This window comes from Protopterus annectens, chromosome 8.part1 (genome assembly GCF_019279795.1).
Source record: "Protopterus annectens isolate FY-2018-M chromosome 8.part1, PAN1.0, whole genome shotgun sequence".
Taxonomy (NCBI): domain Eukaryota; kingdom Metazoa; phylum Chordata; order Ceratodontiformes; family Protopteridae; genus Protopterus; species Protopterus annectens.
Window position 1 is genome coordinate 90779901 of NC_056742.1, and position 27130 is coordinate 90807030.

The 27130-nt window shown below is 42.1% G+C and overlaps 1 protein-coding gene across 2 annotated transcripts in view; it reads left to right on the top strand.

Moving 5' to 3' along the window:
- The window catches only part of GALNS (galactosamine (N-acetyl)-6-sulfatase), a 1207745-nt gene that overhangs the window by 616474 nt on the left and 564141 nt on the right, over positions 1–27130 (top strand). For both annotated transcript variants that reach the window (XM_044081696.1, XM_044081697.1), the window contains exon 9: positions 17010–17113. In XM_044081696.1, coding sequence (XP_043937631.1) covers positions 17010–17113 — 104 coding nt within the window. The remainder of the gene's footprint in view (positions 1–17009; positions 17114–27130) is intronic.

Here is a 27130-nt window from a genome sequence, read left to right on the forward strand (position 1 = left end):
TCCTCCACTCAAACAAAGCTGGGACAAAGCTGGTAGTCAGCCTTTGGTTGAATAGGGCACCTATTGGTACTGCAAATTCCTGTCTGAGTTCATGTAGGATGCAGGCTGAGATGTCATTTGGTCCCATGGAGGCGGTATTTTTCACCTTTGAGAGAGCAGTGATAACCTGATCCCTAGATATAAAGGGAAGGGGGCAGGTACTGGGAGTGTCCTGATTTATTGATGGGGGGGGCAGAGGGGTGAAATTTTTGCTGAATCTGTCAGCCAACAAGTTTGCTATATCTACGGCATTTGTATATGTGCTGTCCTCGACCATCAGTTCTGAACAGATCTGGGTGCTACCTTTGAGATTACGGACATATGTGAAGAAGGCCTTATGATTGTCTGTAGTAGATGTGGCCAATCTGGACTTGAAGTTTGCTTTAGAGGATTTCACTAGTGTTCTTATTTGCTTGTTTAGGATAAGGAGAGATTGCTTCCAATTGCCACTTGCTCCTTCTTGGTCCTGGACAGCAATTTTTTTTTTCTTTTGTTGTAGAGTTTATTTATTGCAGATGTCCACCAGACAAGTTTACTCTTCCTTGCGGAGGATGATTTAGTCCTGTCAGGTATTCCTGATTCTATGCATCTATATAAATTTTCATATGTTCGTATAGTAATTTGGTATAGTTTTGGATACTGGTACCAGTTCCTAGACAGGGGAAGGGGGCTGCAAAGCTGTTTATACCATCCCTCAGGAGGCTGTAATCAGCTTTGGAGAAGTTTTTTTTGTTTGGCCCTGGTTAGAGGGGGTCTGGGGAGATGGTGACTTCGAATGTGACTGCTTTATGGTCGGATCTTACAAGGGAGTATGATACTGCAGGGATGCTGCAGTGGTTACTCATGTTGGTTAATACCAAGTCCAAGATATTATTACCTCTTGAGGGGTTATCGACTAGCTGTTCCAAAGCATTTGCATTGACAAAATCGAGGAATCTCTGGACATTTGTGTTCTGACATGAGTAATTCTTCCAGTCTATGTTTGGGTAGTTAAAGTCACCCAGCATCAGGGTAAAGGGTTGAATCTTGATATATATGAAGAGGTCTAGATAGGCAGTTTGGGCATCTTGTGTCATATTTGGGAGCAAAGACACCACTGCCAAATATTGAACCCAGGGCCTTCTGAACTATTATCAGAGAAATGCACCACTGCACCAACTCAGCTCTAGCATTTATTATAAAGTTTTTTGAGTCAGTCAAGTGTGATTTTTGCCAGATGTGGTGTTTATTGATTTGTAAATCAAGTAAGTGTGAACTTGATCCTACTAGATTTTTTCAGCCTTGATAGACTCTGGTCAGAAGAGAAGCAGCAAATGTGATGGCTATGCATCTGTATCTGTATATGTAAGTGTATGTGCATGCGCAAGAATATATGCACGTCTATCGTAGCATGAAATGTTTCTCACTAAATAGAACAAAAAGTGAATAAACAGTAGTATTAAAAAGAATCAACTATAAACAAGCGGTGATGCATCTTGAAACATACCAAGTGAAGTCCTTTCTTAGATCACTACTGCAGTATTCCAAACTTTTGGGTTATCTCACCAAATAACCTGGATATCCAGTTGGGGTACCAAAGCCAAAACCTTCCATAGAGCCATACATCTGATGTATCATCTAAGCACATGAGGTTAAGGGCACATATGAGCATAATTCCACAGACTGTCTTGCTGCCAGTCCAAATAAAGGTCTCGCACCAATTGATCCATTTTGTGAATGGTCTTTGGTACTGTGGACCTTCACTGGTTTACATAAGTGCTCCATTGGGGAACCGTCCTTATTTTTTCTCAATCATATTGCTGCTTATTGCTGTATTAGATGTCATCAAGGAGGGGAAGGGTGATTGCAGTAGACAGATTCAATATAAGGATCTCCACTCCCTGTGCCTTTTCTGCTTAGATGCAGAACATGACTGTAAAATTGTGTGCTCTGTTTGTCCTTTGTTTCAAAGACCTTAAGACTCTGACTCCTATTTGTAAACTCACAGATTCTCTCAGGTAAAGATGGTGGACTCTTCTACCCCTGATGTCCTGCCCATTGTTTTCTTTACCTTGTGTTTTGCTTGTGTTCTGCTTTCAACTGCATATTAAAACTTCAAAAGACACCACAGCTCTGTTTCTTGTGAGTCAGGCAGAAATTTTTCCCCATCCCCGCACCCTGTCACTGTTGTGTTCTTAAATACCACTGTCTTTCTAGCTGCCTGCCTCTTATGTTAATTTGACCATATATCTCATTTCCTCTCTGCTTTCACTGGCTTGTGTGAGTAAGCACAAAAGTATCATTTTGTGAAATCACTCCCCTTCAGCTATTTAAATTTATTGGCCATTCTACTGTATTCCATAGTACAGGAATACAAAAGTGATCACCTCCTTTCAATCTATCTTGCTGTTTTAAAAATAGTGCTCTCCTCTAAAACTTAACTTTTTAGACAGGTAAAACTTAAGTTACCTACTTTCACATCTAACTTCTGTAGTGCACACTGCAGTGTTTAGGATAAACCATTTTTTTCATAAGCATCCCTGTGACTAGCACTTGCTCTAATACCTGCTGGAAAGCACTAGGAAGCCTTAAACTGATACAAGCACCTAACTCTCCTTAATAAGGAGAAATTAGTCATAGGCACTAAACAGTCTATAATTGCAAAGTACCTTGCTAAGGTAAGAGAAAACAGCTCCTGTACTTTAAAAAAAAAAAAGCACCAAACCAGGCATGTCCAAGGGTCAGCTTCCATTGATTTCTCCTGTCCACCTGATGAATCTGGGCATACTGGGGCAATGCAGCAATTGCTTCATGTACACAGACAACCCTCTCCTCCTACCACCCAACACTACAATCTGTGAGAGATGCACTTACATAGCCAAACTGGAAGCAACGCTCTCTCCACCCAAGATTGTGCTAGACAGTCAAGAGGCGAAGGTTAACACCCGCACTACTCCTCAAGCAACACATAGCCCTTCTAAACTCACACCACCAACACCCACACATAGCAACACTAAATCCACATATGCGGAGGCCCTTAACTGTAACCTGCCCAAGCAACAAGGACCTCCGAAGCTGAAATGCAAACAAACACCAATCACAACCAAAGTGTCACATAGCTCACAACACCAGTGTGCCACCCAGCACAGCCCCAAGGCAAGACAACATACCTAACACTTTAGTCATAGGTGACTCTATAGTCAGGCACACTGATGTCCCACTCACCAGGCTGAACAAGGAGAAAATTACAGTGAGCTGCCTGTCAGGTGCCAGGATCTGCCACATAACTCATGCACTCAAGTCACTCCACAACAAGTACAAATATGACTGTCATTGTCCATGTTGGAGTGAATGACTTGAGATGTACCTCCCTGGACTACATGAAAAGAGACATGGAAGAGCTCTTAGATCATGTGGCCCAGGCAGGTATGACCTTAGCCCTGAGTAGCATCCTGCCTTCGCCCAGAATGATACCACAATATAAGGACAAAATGATTGACTTCAACAATTGGCTAAGCTTCTGGTGTCATTAAAAGACTGCCTGGGATGACATAATCGACAGACCATGATGCTTTGCCAGAGATGGTCTGCACCTGTCGCCTGTGGGATTCAGGTTACTGGCTAAGGCTCTTGCCACCCCTATAGTGCCTTTTTTAGGCAAAGTTCAAAGGACAAAACCACCACCGTAACAGGTACAAGCATGCAAAATCTGAAGGTAATGCTACACAATGCTAGAAGTCTAAACCTCAAAATGCACTCTCTCTCGAGGCACTATTAAAAATGGAGAACATTGATACCTGTGCAGTAACTGAGACCTGGATCAAGGCTCCAGAGAGCACCCCTGCAATACCAGGCTACAACTCTTACCACACTTTTCGGCTACCAAACCAGGATCGAAACACTAAAGGTGGAGGAGTGTCCATATTCACCAAGGATATTCATACCACCAGGTTAGTTGCCCAACACAATGCATCTGAAATTCTCCAGGTACAACTAACACTAGGTAAGACTGTAATCCAAACTGTAGCTTGCTACAGATCCCCCACCATGCCCCAAGATTCTCACTACACCTTTCTAAACATACTAGAAAATATTAATATACAACCAAACACCCTAATACTGGGTGATTTCACCTACCCAGCCATTAACTGGGAAAACTACTCCTGCACCAACACCTTTGCCCAACGGTTCTTGGAATTCATAAATTCCAATGCCCTGGATCAACTAATCCATAGTCCTGCCACAGGCTCCAATATCCTAGACCTGGTCATTACCAGCATCGGAAATCGATGCTCCACACCTATGGTCACCTCCTCGTTGGTAAGGTCAGACCATAAGCTAATTACCCTTAACATCCACATCCCACCCCCACCACCCAGTAAGGAAACCTCCATAAAAAACTTCTCCAAGGCCAACTTCATGCTACTCAACTCAGAAGTTACAAACTTCATGACACCCATGCAGACGGGAACTGAAAGTTCGACTGCTGAGTCCTACACTAAGGCACCGTACGAGCACATCCACTCATGCATGAATCGTGCCATCCCAAATAGAACCAAGATGCTCTCCTCAAAAAAAAGGAAGCCAATCTGGTGGTCCCCTGCCATAAACAAATTTTACAACAAAAGGAAAAAACTGTTGCAGAAAAGAGGAAAATCCCAGGATGCAAAAAACTCCCTTACCAGCCTCAGTAAGAAGCTGAGATCCCTCATAAAATCCTCCAAAGCTAGTTATGAAAATAAAATTGCCAAAGATTCCAAAGACAACCACAAGGCATTCTATAACTATGTTAAGAATCTAAATGGCAATGCTCAGATCTGCTCTGAGCTACAACAGAATGGCATTAAATATACTGATCCCAAGGATATTGCCAATATCCTGGCAGATCGATTCAGTGCCAACTTCATCCCCCTCTCACCCCCTAAATGGCCCATCTCAATACTGGAAGATTGCCAAATTCCGGTAATAACGGCCACACAGGTAAAAAACGCACACTTCAAAGCTATGAATACAGCATCCATGGGACCAGATCACATCCCAGGCTGTGTACTACAAGAACTACAAGATGAACTGGCACCTCACCTAAGTGTCATGTTTAATCATACCCTCACCTCAGGCTATGTGCCCACTGAGTGGCGCACAGCTACAGTTATCCCACTCCACAAGCGGGGATCCACCTTGGATCCCGGGAACTACTGCCCCATCAGTCTGACGAGCCTGATCTGCAAGGCCATGGAACGTATTATCATGGAACATATAAACAAAGACAGTGGCAACCTTAAAACACTGGACCCCACCCAGTTTGGGTTTGTGAAGGGCCGATCTTGTCTCCTGAACCTTATTGACTTCTTCGAATCAGTCTCCAGAGCCGTGGGTGAGGGTAAGGCAGTCCACACAGTCTATCTGGACCTCGCTAAGTCCTTTGACACCATCCCCCACTCTGGAATCATAGATAAACTATTAATCCCTATGTCACTCGATGGGTTACCAACTGGCTTACTGACAGAACCCACACTGTAAAAGTAGCTGACTCCAAATCCAGCTGCAAACAAGTGACAAGTGGAGTACCTCAGGGTTCAGTCCTGGGACCACTCTTGTTTGGCATCTATTTGTCTGAAGTACAGGCCAACACTAAGGGACTCTGACTAGCAAAGTTCACAGATGACTGCAAACTGGGAGCTATTATTGAATCCCCAAATGATGTGGATACTCTACAAAAGGGTCTTACAGAAACAGATGCTTGGTGCCAGAGCCATGGGCTCAAGCTCAATGCCAAGAAATGTATAGTTATCCCCTTTGGGAAAAAACATGTACCCATGAATTATCACATAGGTGGCAGTACACTAAACACCGAAAGTGTGATAAGAGACTTAGGGACACAGGTGGACAGCGGTCTCACCTTCAATAACCACATCGTCACAGCAGTCAGAATATCCATCTATGTGGCACACCTCATCACTAAGGGCTTTTCATCCAGAAAAAAGGAGGTCATTGTTCCACTGTACTCATCCCTCATTAGACCCATTATAGAATACAACGCCCCATTTGGTATGTACCTCTCAAGGCATCTGCAACAACTGGAAAGGCCACAGAAATACCTCACTAAAAGAATCACAGGCCTAAAGCAGATGCCCTATGCTGACTGCTTTAAAAAACTCCAGTTATATTCAGTCGCTTATCATCTACTCCGAGGCGATCTCTGCTTAACATACAAGGCCATGTCAAACCCAGAGCTGTTGGACATGCTACACTTAAAGAAATCCCAATCCCTCAGAGCCACACGCTCCAGGAATCTAAATCTTGTCATCACAATAAACAAAACATGCTGGAGGGATAGGTTCCTGACCAGAGACTCCCCAGACTCTGGAATAGACTACCCATACATGTCAAACAGAGCGCCTCTTTGGTCCCCTTCAAAGGGAACCTTGATGATTGGATGGGAGAAAGGAAATTTACCCCGGGGATTATGTCAGTTGCCCTGCTAGACAGGGGTCCAGGGAAGTAAATAGTGTGGGAAGAAATAGCCAGGGAATTGTTATGGCTAGGCTTGTGTAGGTCCTAGGTCTGATAGCCTAGTACCAACCTATGAACCATTCGAAAAATAAAAAAGTTTTAAGAGTCATAGTTCTGACATGACTTCCCAGTCAAACTGTGATGTACCCGCAGAGGTTTTGGAACCTGCAGTATGCCTGAAACCCACTTATATTACCGTAGAGGCCAGTATGGCCTCTGAGATTCGCATGTCTAAAACAACTGAAGTTACTGATTATGGTGAGAAGGGGAACCATGCTTAATTTCCAAAGAACCCAAAGGCATTCCCCAGATCCTCTTTAGATAGGAAATTCCAGGGTTGCTCATTGGTGTTCCTCAGGGGCCAGAGCCTCCACATTTAGTCAAAGCAGGCATCACACCTAGGAAAGAGAAACAAAAAACTAAAATAGTTTCTTCCCCTCAGTCATCCAGTGAGTGGATTGGTTTTTCACAGGGCCTGTTTAAGTCCATAGTGGCACTTAGGCTACAATTCTGTGCTACTACTGTTTCTCCTACCACTTTACAGAAGAGACAATTAGATACTTCTTAGAATAAAAAGGATGAATCAAACTCAGCGGAGCACTCCTTGGCCTATTCATCCCAAATCCATTCGCCAGGCCAACTGGCCTCTGATGATGAATATTTCCTTTCCTTTGACTCAAGTTTTGAAGAAGATTCATTTGGGGAAACTTTTGTTTATATGATGAAGCATTTTGAAGGGGAATCAAAGCTTATTGATAAAGCTGAACAGAGATACTGTAACCTCTTGGAAGTAGGCACCCATGCTCCTGCACCTGTATCACCTGTGCTGGAGGCTTTCTGTGATGCTTTTGCATCCAGTTCAACAGTAAAAGACTTTCAGCCACAAGCACCTAAAAGGCTGACAAGTTTTACAAGTCTGACATTGTATACAAAAACACTGTGAAAGACCTTTTTGTGTTTTCCATGTCTACAGACAAGCCATCCAAGTTACTACCTGTTGCCAGTGCTTTTCCTTCAGATAGACAACAGGGCAATGGGCAGGTTAGGAAAAAAGTTTATATGTCCTCCACTTTGGTTTTACACCTCTGAATTATGATTAATTATTGTCTATTCTAGGTAATTTAAATAAATATTTGTCCTGCCCTGAGGAACCTGCCAGTAAACAACAGGCATTATCTATGGTAGTTTAGGCTTCCCAGGTGGCTAGGCACAGCATTAAATGCAGCTATGATGCAGTAGAAGCTGCTACAGGGTAGCTGCTACAGGTCCTGTGATCAGGAAGTATGCATGGTTATTTTCTCCCCCCCCCCCCAGAGAACATGGATTCAAAAGTTTTAGACTCTTCTTTAAACAAGGACCCTTTGTTCGATCCAACAGGAAAAAGAAATTACGAGTAGCCAACATAGCAGACAGCAGACAACTGTAAAAATAAAATGTTTTAATAACAACGAGAGCCTTGAGGGCTAAAATAAAAGCTGGAAACATCAGTTCGATAAGTGCTTTCGGCATATAGCCTTTCTTAGATCATGTAATCTGAACTGTGTCATGTACGTTTAAAACACTTGGGAAACCAGTCATTCCAGGTTTCTAAAGAAATCCATCAATCATTTCCTTCTAAAAATACTTCTTTAGTGTCTAATGGTTTTAGAACTTGCTAATGTAGTAATCCTGTCAGAGTATGCTGTTACATAGAGTTGAAATCTTCTGAGGTCAAAAATACACACTGCAGTGTAATAGATCATAAGTTATAAGCATTTTTGTAGGAAACATCCATTCATTATACAAGTCATTATGGTTTTCATCATCTATAATTATTAATTTGCCTTCCAAAAATCCATTCATTTAGACAGGACGCATGGGAATTTTTCAGACAAATGTTTTTATAATAGTAAACATCCCTCGTATTTTTGTGTGTAAGTCAACCAGTCAGATATCAGGAGTGCTTAATTTAGCCAATCAAAGACAAAATAACTTGTCTCTATTGAATCTTTACTAGAGCAAGTTGACGTTATTGTGTAGAGATAAATAGCCAATAAGATTGTAAATATCCATTCGGCATCCAATAAAAACATTGTTCCTACTTCATAGGAGAAGCCAGATAATTTGCATGAACAGCACAAAGCTTCCTAAACAGTAATACTGTCCTAGGCTTAGCCATAGGGTGAAGGCACATGAATGTCAGCCTATGAAATACATAAGTGTCTATTGCTTAACCAATCAATAGAATGTGTCGAGAACGTGCGTATTGGTGAAATATTTATTCCTATATCCATTCACGTTAGGCCTTTGCTCTTAACGTAATAGGGTGATAGCTCTTTCTTTTCACCTATAGGAATATCAGTCTCTTTCATTGAACCAATCTTACAAATGTTCCGCATGTCGAATATTCATTTCATGTTGCAGAAAGAAAATTTTCAACTTTAAAGGACAGCTATTACGCCGTTCTCTTCTAAGCAATGCAAAATAGGGAACAGGTGATATTGCTCATATAAAGAAAGAACTTGCATTTTCGAATATCAGTGACTCCATATTGAAGTTGCATTTTTTAAATATCCAGCTGCATCATTTTCTTATTCAGATGGTGTAACAAGAAAAAGTCATCTTTTGTTCGTATACAACCAACATAAAGACTTCTATAGAACAAAGTCCATTAAATACCCTCATAAATATTATGCGCCAAAATACCAAAGGAATTACTCTGTTAAAACTCACTCTGTTCAATAGCAGGGAATCAAGGCCTTCTCATAAAGCTAAGAAAATACCTAGGAAAAGATTTGAGGACAAAGCAGATGGGGGTTCTAAGTCTGGGAAGTATTCTTACCCAGACAAGTCTGCCTGACTACCCTTTGTCCCCTCCACACCATTTGGTCCATCCTTACCCCACTTTCCTAAAAAAAAAAAAAAAAATGGCTGCTCATCACTCCAGACAAATGGGTTCTTTCAGTCATTCAGAATAGGTACAGAATGAATTGAAAAGTAGTTCCTCTATTCATTGGCAGCCCTCCTCCTCCTCCAGAAAATCAGATGCAGTTGCTGTATCCCATCGTTCAAACCTTGCTCGAGCAAAGTACAATAGAACTGCTGCCTCCACAATGTGTGGGAAAATGGTTTTATTCCAGACCATTCCTTGTCCCATGAAAAAGAGACTGGAAACCAATACTGGATCCCTCCACCCGCAACACTTTTATCTTTGTCTCATCTTTTAAGATGTTGTTTCTGCAAATTCTACTTCCTTTCATTCTTCATCATCCTGGTGTCTGCCAATCTAATTCTCCGTTTCTTTTTACCATGCTTACAGGAAGTTTGAAGTTTTCTACTGGCTCATCATACTTTGAGTTCTCTGCTTTGCCTTTAGGATGTGTACAGCCCCCCCCCCCCCAAGTTTTCACAAAGTGCCTTGCCCCAGTCATAGCTTACTGCAAGATTTACAGATTCCATAGGTTCATAGGTTTATTTGGATGACCTATTAATACAAGCATCTTCTCAGCAGATACTTTTGACTCGTCTCAACTTCACCATGCCTGTATTTCAGGGCCTGTGTTTCACAGTCATCCTAAACAAGCCAGCAGTGAAACCAAATGAAGACCTAGATTTTTTGCTATGCAGACTAGACACCTAACTCATGCAGGTTTTCCTTCTGCCAGACAAAGTACAAAGCCAAACCAGTTACTACTTTTCCCTTCTTCCTCTTCAGTCATGTACAGCAAGGCAATTTTCAGACCATTGAGGTTCATGGCAGCAAGTAAACCCACAGTGAGCCAGACTGCATATGAGGAAGATCCAGTGGTACCTGAAGCCCACCTGGTCCGAACATTCAAATCCCCTGGAGACACAGGTTCTTCTTATGCTTTGCCTAGAGCTGGAAAGGCAGGAGAAGAAACTGCCTTGCCTAAAGTAGGAAATGCTATGGAGATATCCCAGATAAAGCTCAACAGTGGTCTTCCTTTCAGACTGCAGACACTGCAACAGGAGCTGCTGACAGACGCATCAAGCAATGCATGGTGAGCATAAGTAAGCAAGGTGAGATTACAGGAGTAGTGGCATCAAAGCACATCAGTCTGAAGGAGATGAGGGCACTAATGCCATGCAGATCTCCAATTCTTGGAAACCAAGACCCTCAAGAGTGTTCACAGACAGCCCAATGGTCATTTGGTACATAAACAAGCAGGGGGCACCAGATCATATCAACTGTGCAGACTGGCTGTCTTGGTATGGGAGCAGGCCACAAAAGGCAACCTCTTTCTCTCAAAGCAGTTTACATTCCCTCACAGGACAGTGCCCTGGTAGACTTTCTAAGCAGATCAAGGGAAGATACCCATGAATGGACACTGAACAGAGAGATCTTCTAGACATAGTCCACAAATGGGGGAGGGGGAACAAAATATAGATCTACTTGCCTCCATTGACAAAAAGCAACTTCTGCTCTATCCTCAAGCATGGAACATGGATGCAGTTTTTTTTTTCCTTTGAAAGGAGGTTCTTGTATGCCTTCCCTCCTCCTCCTTTTCTTTCCAAGGTCTTGATAAAGATCCATAGATAATACCCAAAGATCTTACTGGTGACTCTCTGTTGGCCAAGCCAGCATTGGTTCCCCCTTCTGTTCTGCCTAGCTAAGGGTGATCACCAAAACTTGCCTCCATAATGGACTTGCTCACACAGCAGAAGGGCTAACTATTTCATCCCCAGCCTGTCATCCATCAAGGCGAAATTAAGGATGATAGGACTTTGATCCCTTTTAGACACCAATTTTCTGAGGATGCTGTTAAGGTTCTGTAAGAGGCAAGAAAACCCACTATCAGGAAATCTTACATAGCAAAATGGAAAAGATTTACTATATGATGTCTGACTAAAACTCAGGACCCCAGTACAGGCTTTTATACCCCAATGGTCCTTTCTTATTTGTGTGAGCAGTTGAAGTCTGGCCTGGCATACTCTATTAGGGCACACATTTTAGCCATATTTTTATGCCTGCCCCTGGACAGACTTGAATAAAAGAGTTCTTAAAAGATGTATCCACCTGAAACCTTTAAGGAAAGCTATCCTTCCTGCTTGGGACATCAACTTTGTGCTAGAAAAGTCACACTCCCTACATTCAAACCAGTAGCTCTGCCCCTCTCAACTTCTGTACTTGGAAAAATGTTTTTCTGATAGATCTCACCTCTGCTAGACAAATCTCCAAACTGCAGGCCCTTATTGCAGCTCCTCCTTACCTTATTTTTCATAAAGACAGACTGCCTTTAAGGGCTAATTCCTCTTCATGCCTAAAGTAGTAGATGAACCGTCAGTCAATCAAGCCATAAATCTTCCCACTTTCTTCACTAATCCACAGAATAATGGAGAAAGGATTCTGTATTCTCTTGGTGTGCATAGACAGCTCATATTCTACCTGGATAAAACTAAAAATGTATCTTTCTGATCAGTTGTTTGTCTCTTTCCCAGGTTCCAAGTTTGCAGTAGTTTGTTTAGAAACTGGGTTTTCTAACTAAATTTTTAAATCCATTTCTTTTTGCTGCACTCAACATGGTAAATGCTTACATTCTTCAGCAAACCTACTTGATCTACTGTTCATACCTTCACCAAACATTTCACAGCGGATGCTTTTTTGAAGTCCAGAGCCACCTTCAGCAAGTCAGTCCTCACTGGATTACTGGGCAGTTCTCATTTTCCAAATTCAACCACCCTTCACACTTCTTAAGCTATGGGAATCACAAGGACATCAGCTGTTGTTTAATTTCTTACACAACCGTAAATTTGTGTGTTGCTTAAAGACCAGAAAAACACCTGGTTGTAATCAGAAGAACAGGTATAGCAAGTGAACTATTGAATATAATTTTAAAAGAGGACAGAGGAAGTCCCATAAGACAGCATTTGCATTTGGTGGAAAGCGACTTAGTGTCCAGAGCAGTGTCTATAGAAGAGACTTGCTCACAGAGAAGGAAGACCTTAGAGAAGGAACTGAAAAATTTTTCTACCAGAGGAAGCCAGAGACCGCTACCAAGAGGCTATTTCCCAGCAGTTTAAAACTGAGTCATTTGGAAGAATTTGCGATATTGTTACTTGTATATAAGGAACTGAACTGTTTTCTTAAAGGCAGATGATCTAAACTGCTTTAATCTTTCATTTTGGTGGATTGTGCTGGGCATCTTCACACCAATTAAAAGTGCCAGAGTGCTTAGACTATACCTTTCACTGATAATGTGTGTGTTAATTCCACTAAAAAAGACAGAGCATTTGAGAGTCTTGTGGAATGTTTTTGTTTTGCTTGCACCTATCTGTTGATTCGAATGCCAAAATGGCATCTGAGTACTATCTTATTCATGCATGCTAACCCAAATGTTGACCCTATCTCCAGCTCAACTTCAGGTTAATAAACACACTTTCTCTAATACTACCATTAAACTACACAAACATACACTTAATATATAGCACTGTACGAGCACAGCACTGAGTATATCCCCTTCCCTAATCTAATCTTAACTGACATATACAGTTTCTGTCACACACACATGCAGACATTTTCAGTCCCACTCACACTTAAAAGTCCCCAGCCCCAACCCCGACTACACAGAAAGCAGCATTCAGTGGTGCATGAACTGTAGATGTCCTTCAAGGCCAGCCCATCCTAAACCTGCTGTCAGGCCCCCCCTTCTGATAAACAGATTATGTTCTTGCTGCAGACCTTATTTTTATTAGGGGGGGTCTCAGCCTCACCCAGACAGAGGTTCAGCTCCTGCCCAGAAAAGGCTAAAAGAAAGAGCACTGAAGAAACCTCTTCAGATGAGGACCTTTTCATATGTTTCAGTACCAGGGATTTTTTACTATGATTTACAGAAAAAGTTAGTTCTCCTCCCTGTTTGATTGACAGAAAAGCAGGATTACATTACATACATAACACTCAGCAGGTTAACAATCATTTCTGTGGTTATGATGCATTGGAAGCTTCATGTAGGGCAGCTATGACTGGGGCTGTGATACGTAGACATATGCTTGGTTAAAAAAAGATCCCCACCTGCTGACACCATCAAGTAAAGTAAAGGCTTGATGCAAAAATAAAATTTTAGAAGCTTTTTGGCAAAGCTTAATGCACAAGAGTCCAAAAGTCCATTGAGGAAAAGCGACAGTCAAAGTGATTCCCAGGTGATTTCTCCAGCAGATTCAGTAGACTGGCCTTCAATAAAAATTTCCCTCCCTTCCCCTGGACGGACTTCAGTAAAGAAAAAGGAAAACAAATGGAGGGCTATACTGACTTGTCTACTCTAAAAATACTTTTCTCATTGTGCCAAAAAAAAAAATGCTGGACGCTATAGCAACCTTCCCATGCTGGGCAAGGGGCTCTGGGCTGGTCACTCTGGACCCTCAGGAGGTATACCCTGCATGTCCCAATCAGACAAGCTGCAGAAGATTGCAGGACAGATTTCAGGGACAGACAGAGCACTATCAATTCTCAGCTTTGCTTGGCACCCAGAAGGTCAATGGACACCAAAGGAAAGACATCTGCACATAACAAAAAGAGATGCTGGCAGTGATACATGCAATCGAGTTTGAAAAATCACTGCAGCAAGGCATCTACTAATACTAATAAGACAAGACAACACCACACCACTATATAATAAAGCAGGGAGGACTCATTTCAACCCCCTCTGCAGCAGACTAACAATGATCTGGGAAAAAAAAAAAATTCTGAAAGATACACCTACTGCAAATCCCAGTTTGTGCCAGGCAAGGACAATGTACCGTGGACAAGCTGAGCAGAAATTTCTGGATCATGATGAATGGATGCCATCCCCACCATTTCTCTACAACACAAAGTCATAATCATCACCTGAAAAGTTCTGTACCAGGACCCACCATGCACTGGCCTGGACAACGATGCTCTCTCTCCTCTGGAATTCCTTAAAAAAATATGCATTTCTTCCTCTGCCCACTGTGACTAAGGTGATCCCCTGAAGATCAAAGACAGACAACCCAAATTTTTTTTTGATAGCTCCAGACTGGCCAAAGCAACACTACCCATTGCTGTTGGAGCATAACTCGGACCAAACCGACGTGGCCTGGGCCTCTATGGCCCCTGCTCCTCACAACACAACAACAGGACTGTTCATGTTTCATTCTGGACTCTCATATTCTTCCATAAAGATTCATCATGCAGCAATCATCAAGAGATACAAATTGTTGTGACCAGTGTTAAACAATTTCAAAATGGATTGGACATGCATCAGATTCTGCTGTTCACATCTACATTTATGGTAGGTACAAAACTGTACTTTTCCTGCACTTGACAATTAGCGCATTTTCCATTTCTGACACCTCTCACAGGACTCAGTGAACTGAACTAATAAGTAATGTGGTAGCCATATCTAAATGGGCAAGGAAAATGTAGCAATTGGATTGCTACCTACATGTGCATTAAATGTGTTCCATGCACTGGAGGAACCTACTGCAGGGCATGTAGACATCACACTCACTCATATATTCCTTCTGCCTTACACCCTTCAAAATCTTACTGGCAGCAGACATTTTATTTCTGTCATCATTGACTTTGATAAGCAATGCAAGAAGTCCCTTCAATCAACTTTCATGTATTTTTCAAGAAAAGGTAGAACATACCTTCATAAAGATAAAAACAAGTTCAGAAATAAAAACTGTTACCACAGAAGTTAAAAAACTATAGGTCATTACTAAATATCCATTAAAACATGATAAAAAGAAAAACATTGTTTCCAACAATGCCCATAACTCCACCAAAACTTAAAATTCTGATCTCAAATTTTCAAAATAATATCTTTGGGCAATTTCCACCTGCACTGATAAACTAAACTTTCCATCTTGGTTCCAGAACATGATTTGTTGAAATGATTGAGAAACAATGTTGATAAATAAAGAGGTACAGCAGCACAGCACAGATAGAAGGGTTCCTAAAATGACTACCCTGAAAATCTCCTAACAAAAGATGTTCTTCGTAATTGATCACTGCTGCAGTAGCCTTAGCTACATGGCTTAACTTATATCCTGTCAAGAATTTAATGGCTGGCCTCCAAAGCTTCAGGGCACCTTCCACGTGCCCAAACTGTCAAAGAGCTCGAGATGAGCTGATTAAAAGACAAGTTTGGGCACAAAGCCCTTCAGAGTTTTGCTGTTACCAAATAGTGTGCTCCTCTAAGGCTTGTGAGGATCGACTGTTGACTTGTGATTTTCTTTGCTGGGCAGATAAGTTCATTTTCTTAAACGTTAATGTTTTATTACATTCCTCTTCAGGAAACTTATTTTAAAGCTAGGAGTGTGTAACTTATTTGACTGTCTCGAGAATGTTAACTTTTTTTTAAACAAAGCACTTATTTCTTGCAGTCAATTTAAAAGTAGTATAAACTTGACGGAAAACATATTTTCTGTGGAGAAATTTATTTTCCATTGTGGGGCTGCCATAGTGCTTTTTACTGGGTTTTTTTTCTGTCAAAAAGTAATGCGTGTAGACTAGCATTTCTGCTTGTCTTGCTAGGGAAAAAGGCACCATTTTCGGTTGTACTATGGAACATACTACCTGTCCCGTAGTTGGTCCGTCTTCCAGCCACAAAAAGAAAAAGTTAAGCAAACAGCCTTTGCCACTATGTCAGATTAGCAAGTTGCCTCAGTTGCTGGTGGGTGAATTTGCTGTAGCCATTTGTTATACCTCAGACCTTTCATCCTTTACCCCGGATCCCTCTAATGTTGCACCTGCAGCCACTATGGACTGGGAGTTAGCCACATCCTCTCCAGGTGTTGGAGTCCCCTTAGTGAGCAAGGGAGAGCCACTGTTGTCAGTCCTGGGAGAGGAAACGGGGAAGTTTTCCCAAGTTGTCAGAATGCTGTCCACATACCTGGGGAAGCAGCTGCTGCCATTAGTAGCACAGTCGACCCACTTTTCCTGTCAAAAAGTAACAGAAAACAAAGCATGTATCTACCCCTCCTCAAATTTCTTTGCTTAGGACTAATGTACTGGGATTGCCTCAGGGTTTAATTCAGGCCATTGATCCTTCTTGTAAAATAGTTTCTGGTAAAAGAAAGAGGGATTCTTCTTTTCCAGAAGAGATTCAAGATTCTGAATCTGAAAAAGAAGATGCAGATATGTTAATTTCTACTTTCCCCCTCCTATCCTCCACCCTGTTTGCCTTCCAGTAATCTTATGTGTTACCTGTCCTTTAGTAAAGATGCGCAGTCAATTATCCTTACCGTTTTAAATTGAAATACTCTGTCTACCGACTGACTGTTGGCACAGCACCTTATGGTGATATAAGGAAAGAATGGCTGATCAGATAAAAAGGACTTAATGGTCATCAGACATGGGGGAAACATAACCTAGAAAAAAATGGTTAATGGTTAGGACCCCCCCCCATCCTAGTAGTTCACAAATATGTATTTATTATTAGGTTTGTGCAGTCATATGCTTTTAACAATTAGAAGAGCGTGTCACAAATTGCTGACTGCATTTTCTCCTTTTGCAGGTGGTAGTAATGGTCCTTTCCTCTGTGGTAAGCAGACAACATTTGAAGGTGGAATGAGAGAACCAGCAGTAGCATGGTGGCCGGGGAGTATAACTGGTGGGCAGGTATGTGTACAAAACTAACAGGACGTAGTTCAATGTAAAGTAATTGAGCTAATGTTCACTATACATAGCCACTCTGGTGGCTTAGAGGAATAAAGTTCTGACTATGTTCCGGTCAACCTGGGTTTGATTATTGGCTCTGGTAACTTGTGGAGCAGCAGGAAGAGATGGACATGCCTGTCCAGGTGTTCGTATATGAGACTTGGTCCAAACAGGACCTACTTAAAATAATTATTGTAAAACTAAGTATCATGCTTGCAATGTGATGTGACATGCAGTGATCACTTACTGTGTCTGTTGTTGTACTGTGATGGAATATTTTGATGTTCTCTCTCTCTCTTGTTTTTCTGCATTGGTTTACTGTCAGGTATGCCACCCCATCAGACAGCACCTTAGTTTTCCTTTTTAAATTTAAGAATAAGGTATTTGTATTGAAAACTTTAAAGCTGTATTATGCCACTAAAGCTTCCTAATTTGCTGTTCTTTGATATGGATGTAGACTCTATTTTGAAATTGCACTTCCCATAGTAGCTTGGAAGATATTAACTGTATGAAATGTACTCAATCAAATATGTAGATGATATACAGCCCAGCTGTGTGGTGCAGAGGGATGGATCTCTGATTGTGACCCATTTGAATGGGGTTCGAGTAGCAGTCCTGGTACCGGAGGAGATTCTTCCATGGAGGTGCAGAAGGTTGTTCCTGCACAGGAGTGCACCAAGTATGTGTGATTTCCCTGGTGGAGTCCTTGGGAAATCTTGTATTATCACTCATCTCCTGAAAGCATGGAAGATGAGGAGACTGTCCCTTGAGGTTATGAAGGGACATCCTTCATGGACAGCCCACTGTATGTCCCTCCAACTGTGTGTTGGGATGTTAAGGCCACAAAAAGAAAAAAGAAAATCATAAGCCACCCCTGATGGCTGTCTGAATGGTGTCTCTTCCTGGTAAAGCATCACCCAGGTGATGGGGTACAAATGAGCTGATTGGCAGGGAGGGAGCCGATGATCAGCATGTGGAGGAGGCAAAGTTACCACAAAAAATAGAATGCAAATATACAGAGTTTCTCTTTTTTTATCATAATGCTGTAGTGTTTTTCTGATACTTTGCAACTGACAATTCCCTAATGGTTAGGTACTGTGTAATACTAGGAATCTTAAAAGGGTTCGCACTACTGCAGTTTAGTGCTTTTATGATGCAGCTGATTACTCCACATAAGATTAGCACACCATCTCCATTATCCTTGATGTTAAGTTGTCCAATCTCGCCCTCGTTCTTGCTGGATGGGTTCGGAGCCAGCCACTTACTATAGCTCGAGAGCTCTTTACTGGCTCGAGGCTACCCCTTATCCCAGAATGCCCAGCGCCAGCTACCCAGATCTTGTTTGCCGCTTTAGCTGTGAGGTTGTGATCAATACTGGCTCAGGCTTAGTATAATTTTTTTTTGTTAAACTCAATATTTTTCTTAAAATTTGATATAATCCTTCTTTGGTAATAGTTTGTAAGTTTATTTTACTGTAAACCCCCTTATCTCCTTGTGCTTTACTTTTGTGCTGTATTGGCCATCTCCCCTTAGTCACTAGGCCTTCTCTTATTCCCTGAACTCGTTTAACTTAGTTCTTCCACCACCCCACTTAAGGACAGCTGTTTAAGTTAGAGGCTATCCTTTAAGGTCTTTATTAATTTTTAGTTTTTCTATTGTAGTTTGACTTTTACTAAAATGTCTAAGGAAGTTAAAACCTCTGGTTTTAAAAATTGTGACTCGTGCTGTCAGAAGATGTCTCTGAAAGATGGGCACACTACTTGTGTTTATTGCTTGGGGGCTCTGCATCTGCAAGACTCTTGTACTATTTGTCATGCCTTTAATCCAAGGGTCCTGCAGGAGTGGAAAAACAAGCTTTTCCTCCATGAATTATTAAAACAGGATTATCCAGCTAAAGCGTCTCAGACAGTGAAACCTTTGAAACCAGTCAAGCCATCGGCACCGACCTGTGAGCTTGACAAACCCAGCTGTTACTTCGGAGCCATCTCGGAGCCACAAAAGAGCTAGGTCTCCTTCTTTGGAGCCAATTCACTCGGTGCCACAATCACCAATACTCCAAAGCAAGTCCAGTCATCGCTCATCTTCCCACTCCTCTCGATCCTCGAGCTTATCGGATCAGGATGTGGAGAGAGTAGTCACTAGGTTGCTTAAGTCACAGGCCCTTGCTAAAATGCTTTTGAGCCCACCTCAGCAGGCTTCGGCTCCATCCGCTTCGATTTCTGTTCCTCCTCCAACTATACTTAGTGCGGAGCTGGAGTCTATGGATGCTCCGATAGTGGTTCCTTTGGCTCTGATGAAATCCTCATTGGCTGCGACGTTGGCTCTGATTACCTCGATTCTTCCTCCCATCGAGGTATCTGGGCGCTGAAGCTCTCTCGTCGACTCCGAGGGGGGGAAGTGGCATCAAACCCTTGTCCGACCCCGCTCTCCCTCTCGGAGCATTGGCTCAGTTGAGCTCGGCTCCCACATCGGCCTCAGAGATGTCGCCCGCAACACAAGTTGGTATTCCTGTCTCTTTGGAGCTGGAGCCCTCCTTGTGTCAAGACCGTGACACTTTCGAGGTTATGCGGAGAGTGCTGTCCCCACAGACGGTTCCACTATCGGTTCCATCAGCTCCGTCCCCCTCGGTGCCTGTGACAACCTCTGCTCCTCCACCAGCCTCAAAGCATAGGGAACCTGTGCCCCAGGACACCCCATTGGGTGAGCCCTCTTCTTCCAAAGCCTCCCCAGAGCATTCTGAGTGGCTCTTAGGAGACATTCTTGGCTGTGGCTGTGTCAGTTTGCGGAACCTTTCAGAGCGTCTTTCACCAATACTCCCTTTGATGGCTCCTCTCTCTTTGGGCCTCAGGTGAAAGACACGCTTACCAGGTACCAGCAGGAAGGCAAGACGCCCTCTGATGTCGGAGTCTGTTTTTCCACTCCTACCAGATCACACCAAAAGGGTCAGAATGGTGGAAAGATGTGGTTTTGGAAATCCCAGGGACCCTTGCCTGATGCACGTGGTGAATTTTCCCACAGGGGCAGAGGGGGAAATAATAACAATGGCAGACGGGGTCTGCAAAATCAGGGTGACAGAAATAACGTTCTCTTCCAAACCCATCAACATCCCTGAAGGTGTGTCCAACTGATCAACTCTGGAGACTGTCAGGGGAAGGCTTTCATTGTACCCAGTCGCCTGGCAAAATATTACAAAAGACAAATGGACACTAGCCATTATATCTGGAGGTTACAAGATTCCCTTTCATCAACCCCCTTTTGTTTTAAAAAAATCCATCCCAGATGTTCCACCCAATCTAAGGGATCAGGCAGTCACAGAAGTTTCAAGACTGCTAGAAAAAAGAGCCATCCAGGAAGTCCCCACAGACCAAGTAGGATCTGGAACTTACTCAAGATTCTTTTTAGTGCCCAAAAACACAGGGGACTGGAGACCAATTCTGGATCTCAGCAGGTTAAACAAATCTGTACAAAAAGAAAAGTTCCGGATGGTAACGCTGCAGTCCATTCTCCCCTTTCTGGGTCAGGACAATTGGATGTGCTCCATAGATCTTCAGGACGCTTACTATCATATAAAAATGAACGGATGGCCCAGGAGATTTCTACACTTCTGGCTAGGGGCCAATCATTACCATTCAGAGCTCTGCCCTTTGGTCTCACCACAGCCCCCAGGGTGTTCACCAAATGCATGGCAGTAGTCATGGCTCACCTGAGATGTCAAGGATTCCAGGTGTTTCCTTATCTGGATGACTGGCTTCTCACTGCTACCACCAGGCAACAACTTATAGAAGCACGAGATTACACCATCACATCCTGTGCTCAACTAGGCATCACAATAAGCTTCGAAAAATCTGCCTTGTTGCCCTGTCAATCTATTACATACGTAGGAGCAGAGATAGACACAAGAAAACTTATTGTAAAATTGCCTCAAGAAAGAGTTTCCATTATTCGAAATCAAGTGTCACTTCTCCTGAGGAACAAAAGAATTCAAATAAAATATGTCCTTTGAGCTCTAGGGTCCATGGCAGCAGCCATTCTTCTATTTCCCTTAGCACACTTTCACATGAGAATCCTTCAGTGGCTTCTTTTCACACAATGGTCCTTCCAGGAATTACCCATGTCTCACATGATGTTAATTACGGAATCTTGCAAAAGACACCTTTCCTGGTGGATAGTATCCCCACTAGTTTCTCAGTACAGACCTTTCATGGAACCCCATCCGGTCGCCACAGTGACCACGGATGCTTCCCTGATAGGGTGGGGGAGGCATTATCTAGGGAAGACAGTCCAAGGCACTTGGCAACCTCATGAATACCACTTGCACATCAGTGTCCTGGAGATGAAAGTGGTGCTCCTAGCATTGCAAGCTCTTCAAGACTCTCTCCCTGCCTGGACTTTTGCAATACAGATGGACAACATGTCAGTGGTTTGGTACATCAACAAACAGGGCAGAACCAGGTCTTACCCCTTATGCCAAGAGGCCCTCAGACTGTGGCAATGGGCGATTTCCTCCCAACGTTTTCTGATAGCAACGCATATCCCTGGGACATCGAACATAATAGCGGACAGGCTCAACAGGGCTATCCTCATGCCTCACGAGTGGTCTCTGAAACAGGAAATTGTGGATCTTATTTTCCGCAAATGGGGCCAGCCTTGCTGCGATCTCTTTGCCTCTCCCCTCAACAACAAATGCAGTAGCTACTTCTCCTTGTTCCTCCTCCAGGTCAGATACCTAGGGATGATCTAGTCCACGATTAGCCTCAGGGACTCCTTTATGCATTTCCCCCTTCCCCATAATTCCAAAAGTCATTCACAAAGCAAAATCACTGGGTTGCAAAATGATCCTCATTGCACCCTATTGACCTTGACAGATTTGGTTTCCGTTCCTTCACCCCCACTTTCTAGCCCAGCCTTGAATTCTGGACCCAGTAACGGACCTCTTGATTCATCAGTCAGGTGGGCTACACCAATCCCTCCAATCTCTCAAGCTCACAGCTTGGTTACTCCACTTCCAATCCTAGCCAGGCTCCCCAATATTTCCCCAACAGTGTGTGATTGTATTGTTTCCTCCCATAAGACAAATACAAGGAAAGTCTATGCTAGCAAATGGAAAAGATTCTCTTACTGGGCAGAATCCAGGAATGTAGATCCTTTTACAGCTCCTGTACATGAGATTTTGGACTTCCTAGCAGAACTGTTTCATTCTGGTGCAGCAGCTGCTACCATCAGAGTACAACTGGCTGCCATTTCAAATTTTATGTCGGAGTTTCTAACTCCAGCATAATGTCTCACAAACTTTGCAAGGCCTTCATGAGAGGTACATCTCTACTTAGACCCCCCAGTGAAAGAGCCACTTCCACCTTGGGATTTCAGTTTGGTTCTTACCTCCTTGATACTGCCACCCTTTGAACCAGCAGCATCATGTTCCTTGAAGTTTCTCTCTTGGAAAACTCTTTTCTTAGTTGCTATTACTTCTGCCAGACATGTTTCAGAACTTCATGCACTATGTGTTCGCCCTCCATACCTAGTTTTTCACAAAGACAGGGTTTCCCTGAGAACTAACCCATCTTTTCTACCTAAAGTTTGTTCAGACCACAATTTGAATCAATCTATTGAACTCCCTATCTTTTTCCCCTAATCATTACAACAAGGCAGAGTACAGATTACACCAATTGGATGTGCATAGACAACTGCGTTTCTATCTCCATAGAACTAAAGAAATGAGAAACTCAGATCAGTTGTTCCTGTCATTTGCTAACAACAAACAAGGCCTTCCAGTTTATAAAGTAACATTGTCAAAATGGTTATCGGACACCATAGTCCATACCTACCACTTGCGACAAAAAGATCTTCCAACAAAACCCAGAGGTCATTCAACCAGGTCAGTAGCTACTTCGGTAGCATTTCAATCTAGATTGCCCATAGATTCAGTTTGTGTAGCAGCTACTTGGGCAGATCCTCATACATTCATTTCTCATTACAAAGTAGATGTGGTCTCCCGGGGCAGAGCTTCCTGTGGTTCCATGGTTCTGAAGAGTCTGTTCCAATGAGCCACCCAGGATTGAGGTGCTAGGGACACTGTCCCATTCAGCAAGAATGAAGGCGAGATTGGACAACTTAACATAAAGAAGTTATGTACTTACCATAACGTTCCATGTTAGTTGTCCTTCATCTCGCCTTCCTTCTTGCATCCCTCCCTCCATTCCCCCTTCCTCAAGGATTGAGAGGAGTTTTTCAATGGTTTCACTGGCTAATTTGTTTTGTTGTTAGTTGCTTCTCAACCAAACCATGACAATTAACTGTATATCCAGGTTTGTTAATGGATTATCTTCTATAATTATGTCTGGTGCGAGCTATCTCAAATGAGATCTGGGTAGCTGGCACTTGACATTCTGGGATAAGGGGTAGCTTCGAGCCAGTAAAGAGCTCTCGAGCTATAGTAAGTGGCCGAGTTGGAGCCAAAGATCGGCTCCGAACCCATCCAGCAAGAAGGAAGGCGAGATGAAGTAAAACTAACATGGAACGTTATGGTAGGTACATAACTTCTTTTTAGCTTTTGTTGTATAACACCTGATATACTAGTAGTTCACTCTTGTAGTCTGTTTTTGTATTAATGTAGTGCCCACTGCACTAGTAGTTTATTGTTGTTTTAGTCTGCTGTATTAGTGTAGTGCCCACTGCCCTAGTAGTTCATTGTTGTTTTAGTCTGCTGTATTAGTGTAGTGCCCACTGCCCTAGTAGTTCACTGTTGTTTTAGTCCGTTGTATTAGTGTAGTGCCCACTGCACTAGTAGTTCACTGTTGTTTTAGTCCATCGTATTAGTGTAGTACCCATTGCACTAGTAGTCCACTCCTGTTGTAGTCTATTGTATTAGTGATATAACACCCAGTGCACTGGTAGTTCACTCTTGTAGTCCTTTGTATTAGTGATCTAACATTCAATGCACTAGTAGTTCATGCTTGTTGTAATCCGTTGTATTAGTGATCTAACACCCAATGCACTGGTAGTTCTGGCTCCATCTTTATTCCATCATGTCACCCATGTAATACCTGATGCAGTGGTAGTTCACTTACACCCCTGTCAACATTATAAGAAGGCACTAGTTAGTGTTCAAGCATTTGTTGTGTGTGTATATTTACAGGTGCTACTACATAAACATTGAAAGGTACCCTTTCTGTGAACAGACTAAGGATACATTCTAACAATCACATGCTGTTTTTTTGGTTGTGTTTTCTCCCCATTGCATATTGAAATCTGCTGTCTTGTACTTCCTTTGGTCCATTCATCCCTCATGGGTTTTTTCTCTCTCTTTAATTTCTCTAAATCCTTTGGGTTTCTGATACCATGATGGGAATGGACCCCATTCCTAAGTAAAGATATAATTAAAGTTCATGAAATTATTATTGTTTCAGTCTTTGATGTTACCCAAAAAGTGCTCTTTGCATCACACAAAATGTGACCAGAGTTGACTCCTGCAGTGCATACAGCGTTATATGTATTGGTAGCATTTTGCCTTCCCTGAATGAATACTCCTGTACACCCACAATGAAGGGTACTGCAGTGTGACTTTGTGATCTGTACAAACACCCCCAGGTTGCTCTGTTGCACCACCTCTAAGGAATTGTGGCATCATTCAACCTGACCACCCCTCACCAGGCTAGGTCCACCCATGTCAGCTCCAGTGAATGCCAAAGTCACTAACTGAACCTGGACTACCTGAGTTGTAATGAGGACTTTATGACTGTATATTAGTGGAACTGGCCATATTCATGTTAGATATTTCTGTGTGTTTGGCTCCTCCTACTCCTCTAGGTAAAACTCTGATACAAGCCCATTACTTTTGTATATTGCTAGGTAAAAGTTCCCAGTTGTTCATTGAGACTGTCATGCAAGAAACATGAAGGTAATCCATCGCTTAACTCCAGACATTAGTTGGAACACTGACACAAGGACTGAATCTTGGAGGGCTAGTCTTGCACAAAAAAACACTAGAACGATAATTAATTAATAAAACACACGTAGGACCATTACGTAGGACCATGCTGAAAGCCAAAAAGAGCTTTACTGGTGTCTCCTGGTACCTCGGCTCAAGCCTTCAAGGGATAATTTACACACCAAAAAATGTGGCTTTTATATTGCATCAGTTAAACAATTACACACTTGAATATTCAAATCCATGCCCATAGAATTTGCCTTCTAAAAGTGATACACCATGTGTCCACAAGAAACAATGCTGTGTATGAAAATTGGATATCTAAAACTTTAAACATTATAATTAACTTCCAAGTTTAAACCCCCTGGCTATAAGGTTTCAAAATTATTGATGAACCTAGTTTTCTAAACTCAGCAATTTATTTCTATGCATCTCCCCATGCTGTTGCATGGGTTGAGCTAGCACACCGAAAAACAAAGTGGAATCAGATCCCCCATGAAGTGTCCAAAAATGGTGAGCAACTGGGTTATCCATTCTATAATGCCTGATGTCCCCCAAGTGTTCAAAAATACATTTTTTACTTGTCTTTTCATCTGTCCTATATACAATTTAATTTCGGAACACCTATTAATGTAAATCACTCCACTCGAGCAACAAGTAAAACTGTGTTGCTTTGTATACTCTGCTATTGATTTTAGCACCATCCAAATTCCTAACTTTTCCGCAAACTTTACATCTTCCCCAAGGAACACAACCAACCTGATTCCCCAAGTCCACCTTTTTAGCATTCTGATTTAAGAAGTCCTTTAAATTGGGGAACCTGCTGTAAGAAAAGGTCACCTTATCTGGAAATAGTCCCTTGGTAGTATCCCCCTGTGTCACAATGGGCCAAAACCTATTCACTATCCTACTTAATGTTTCTGAAAACGGTGAAAATCTAGTAACAAAAAATATTTTTCCACATTATATCTACCATCAACTTTTTACTGTTGTATTTTCCACAAACTAAGGTTTCTGTCTTTTCCACAAACTAAGCTTTCTTTGTCATAAATGCTTAATATTCTCTTCTCTGTCTTGATTAAATGTTCCAAATTATGTTCCATTTAATAATTTAACTCTCAGTTTGGAAAATTCTTAAAAAATGGTATCTTTATCATATGTATTATTAAAAATATACCTGTATTCTCCATGAGGCAAGGATTCAAGTAAATGTGGGTGATGCATGCTAGAAGCTAAGGGAAAGTTGTTAGCTGCAGTTTCCTTACAATAAGATCTAAACGATACTACCCCCTCCCTATTAATGTAGAACTCCAAATCCAGGACTTGCATTACCCTACTATGTGTTCTAAATGTAAATGACAATCCAAATAGGTTATCCTCCACCTCAGCCGTGAACTTCTCAAAATCATTTCTGTCCCCCCTACACACAAAAATCAGGTCATCTATGTATCTTTTATAAATGACAACCTTCTGGGAAAAAAAATCCTTATGATAAATAAACTGAAGTTCAAAAAAATTCATAAAAATAATAGCATAAGAGGGAGCGTATGAGGCGCCCATGGCTGTACCACCTTTCTGCAAGAATACCTGCTCCCAAAAATAAAAATAATTGTGTGTCAAGCAAAATTCTAACAACTGAAGAATATAGTTGGTTCTCAGTCCCTCACTGCTTTAACATCTACACAAGCCCAATAAAAGTCCTTCTCCCAAACCATCCCCCCAACCAATTCACTAAAATCCTTGCTATGTCTTATATGTGAAGGCACTCGTGCAACATGTTCCTTTAACCGTGAATCCAAAAATATACCCATATTTTGAAGGTAAGATCCTATACCAGACACTGTAGGTCTGCCCGGGGGATCCACCAAGCTCTTGTAAATTTTAGGGATGGTGAAAAATTTCACCTCTATAGGGTTTCCAACATAAAGCCTCTTAACGTCATTTGCATTAAAGAAACCCAGTCTCTCTCCCCTTTCCAACAATTCTAACAAGAGGGAATTAAACTCAGGAGTTGGATCATGACTTAACGTTAGATACAGATTTACATCATC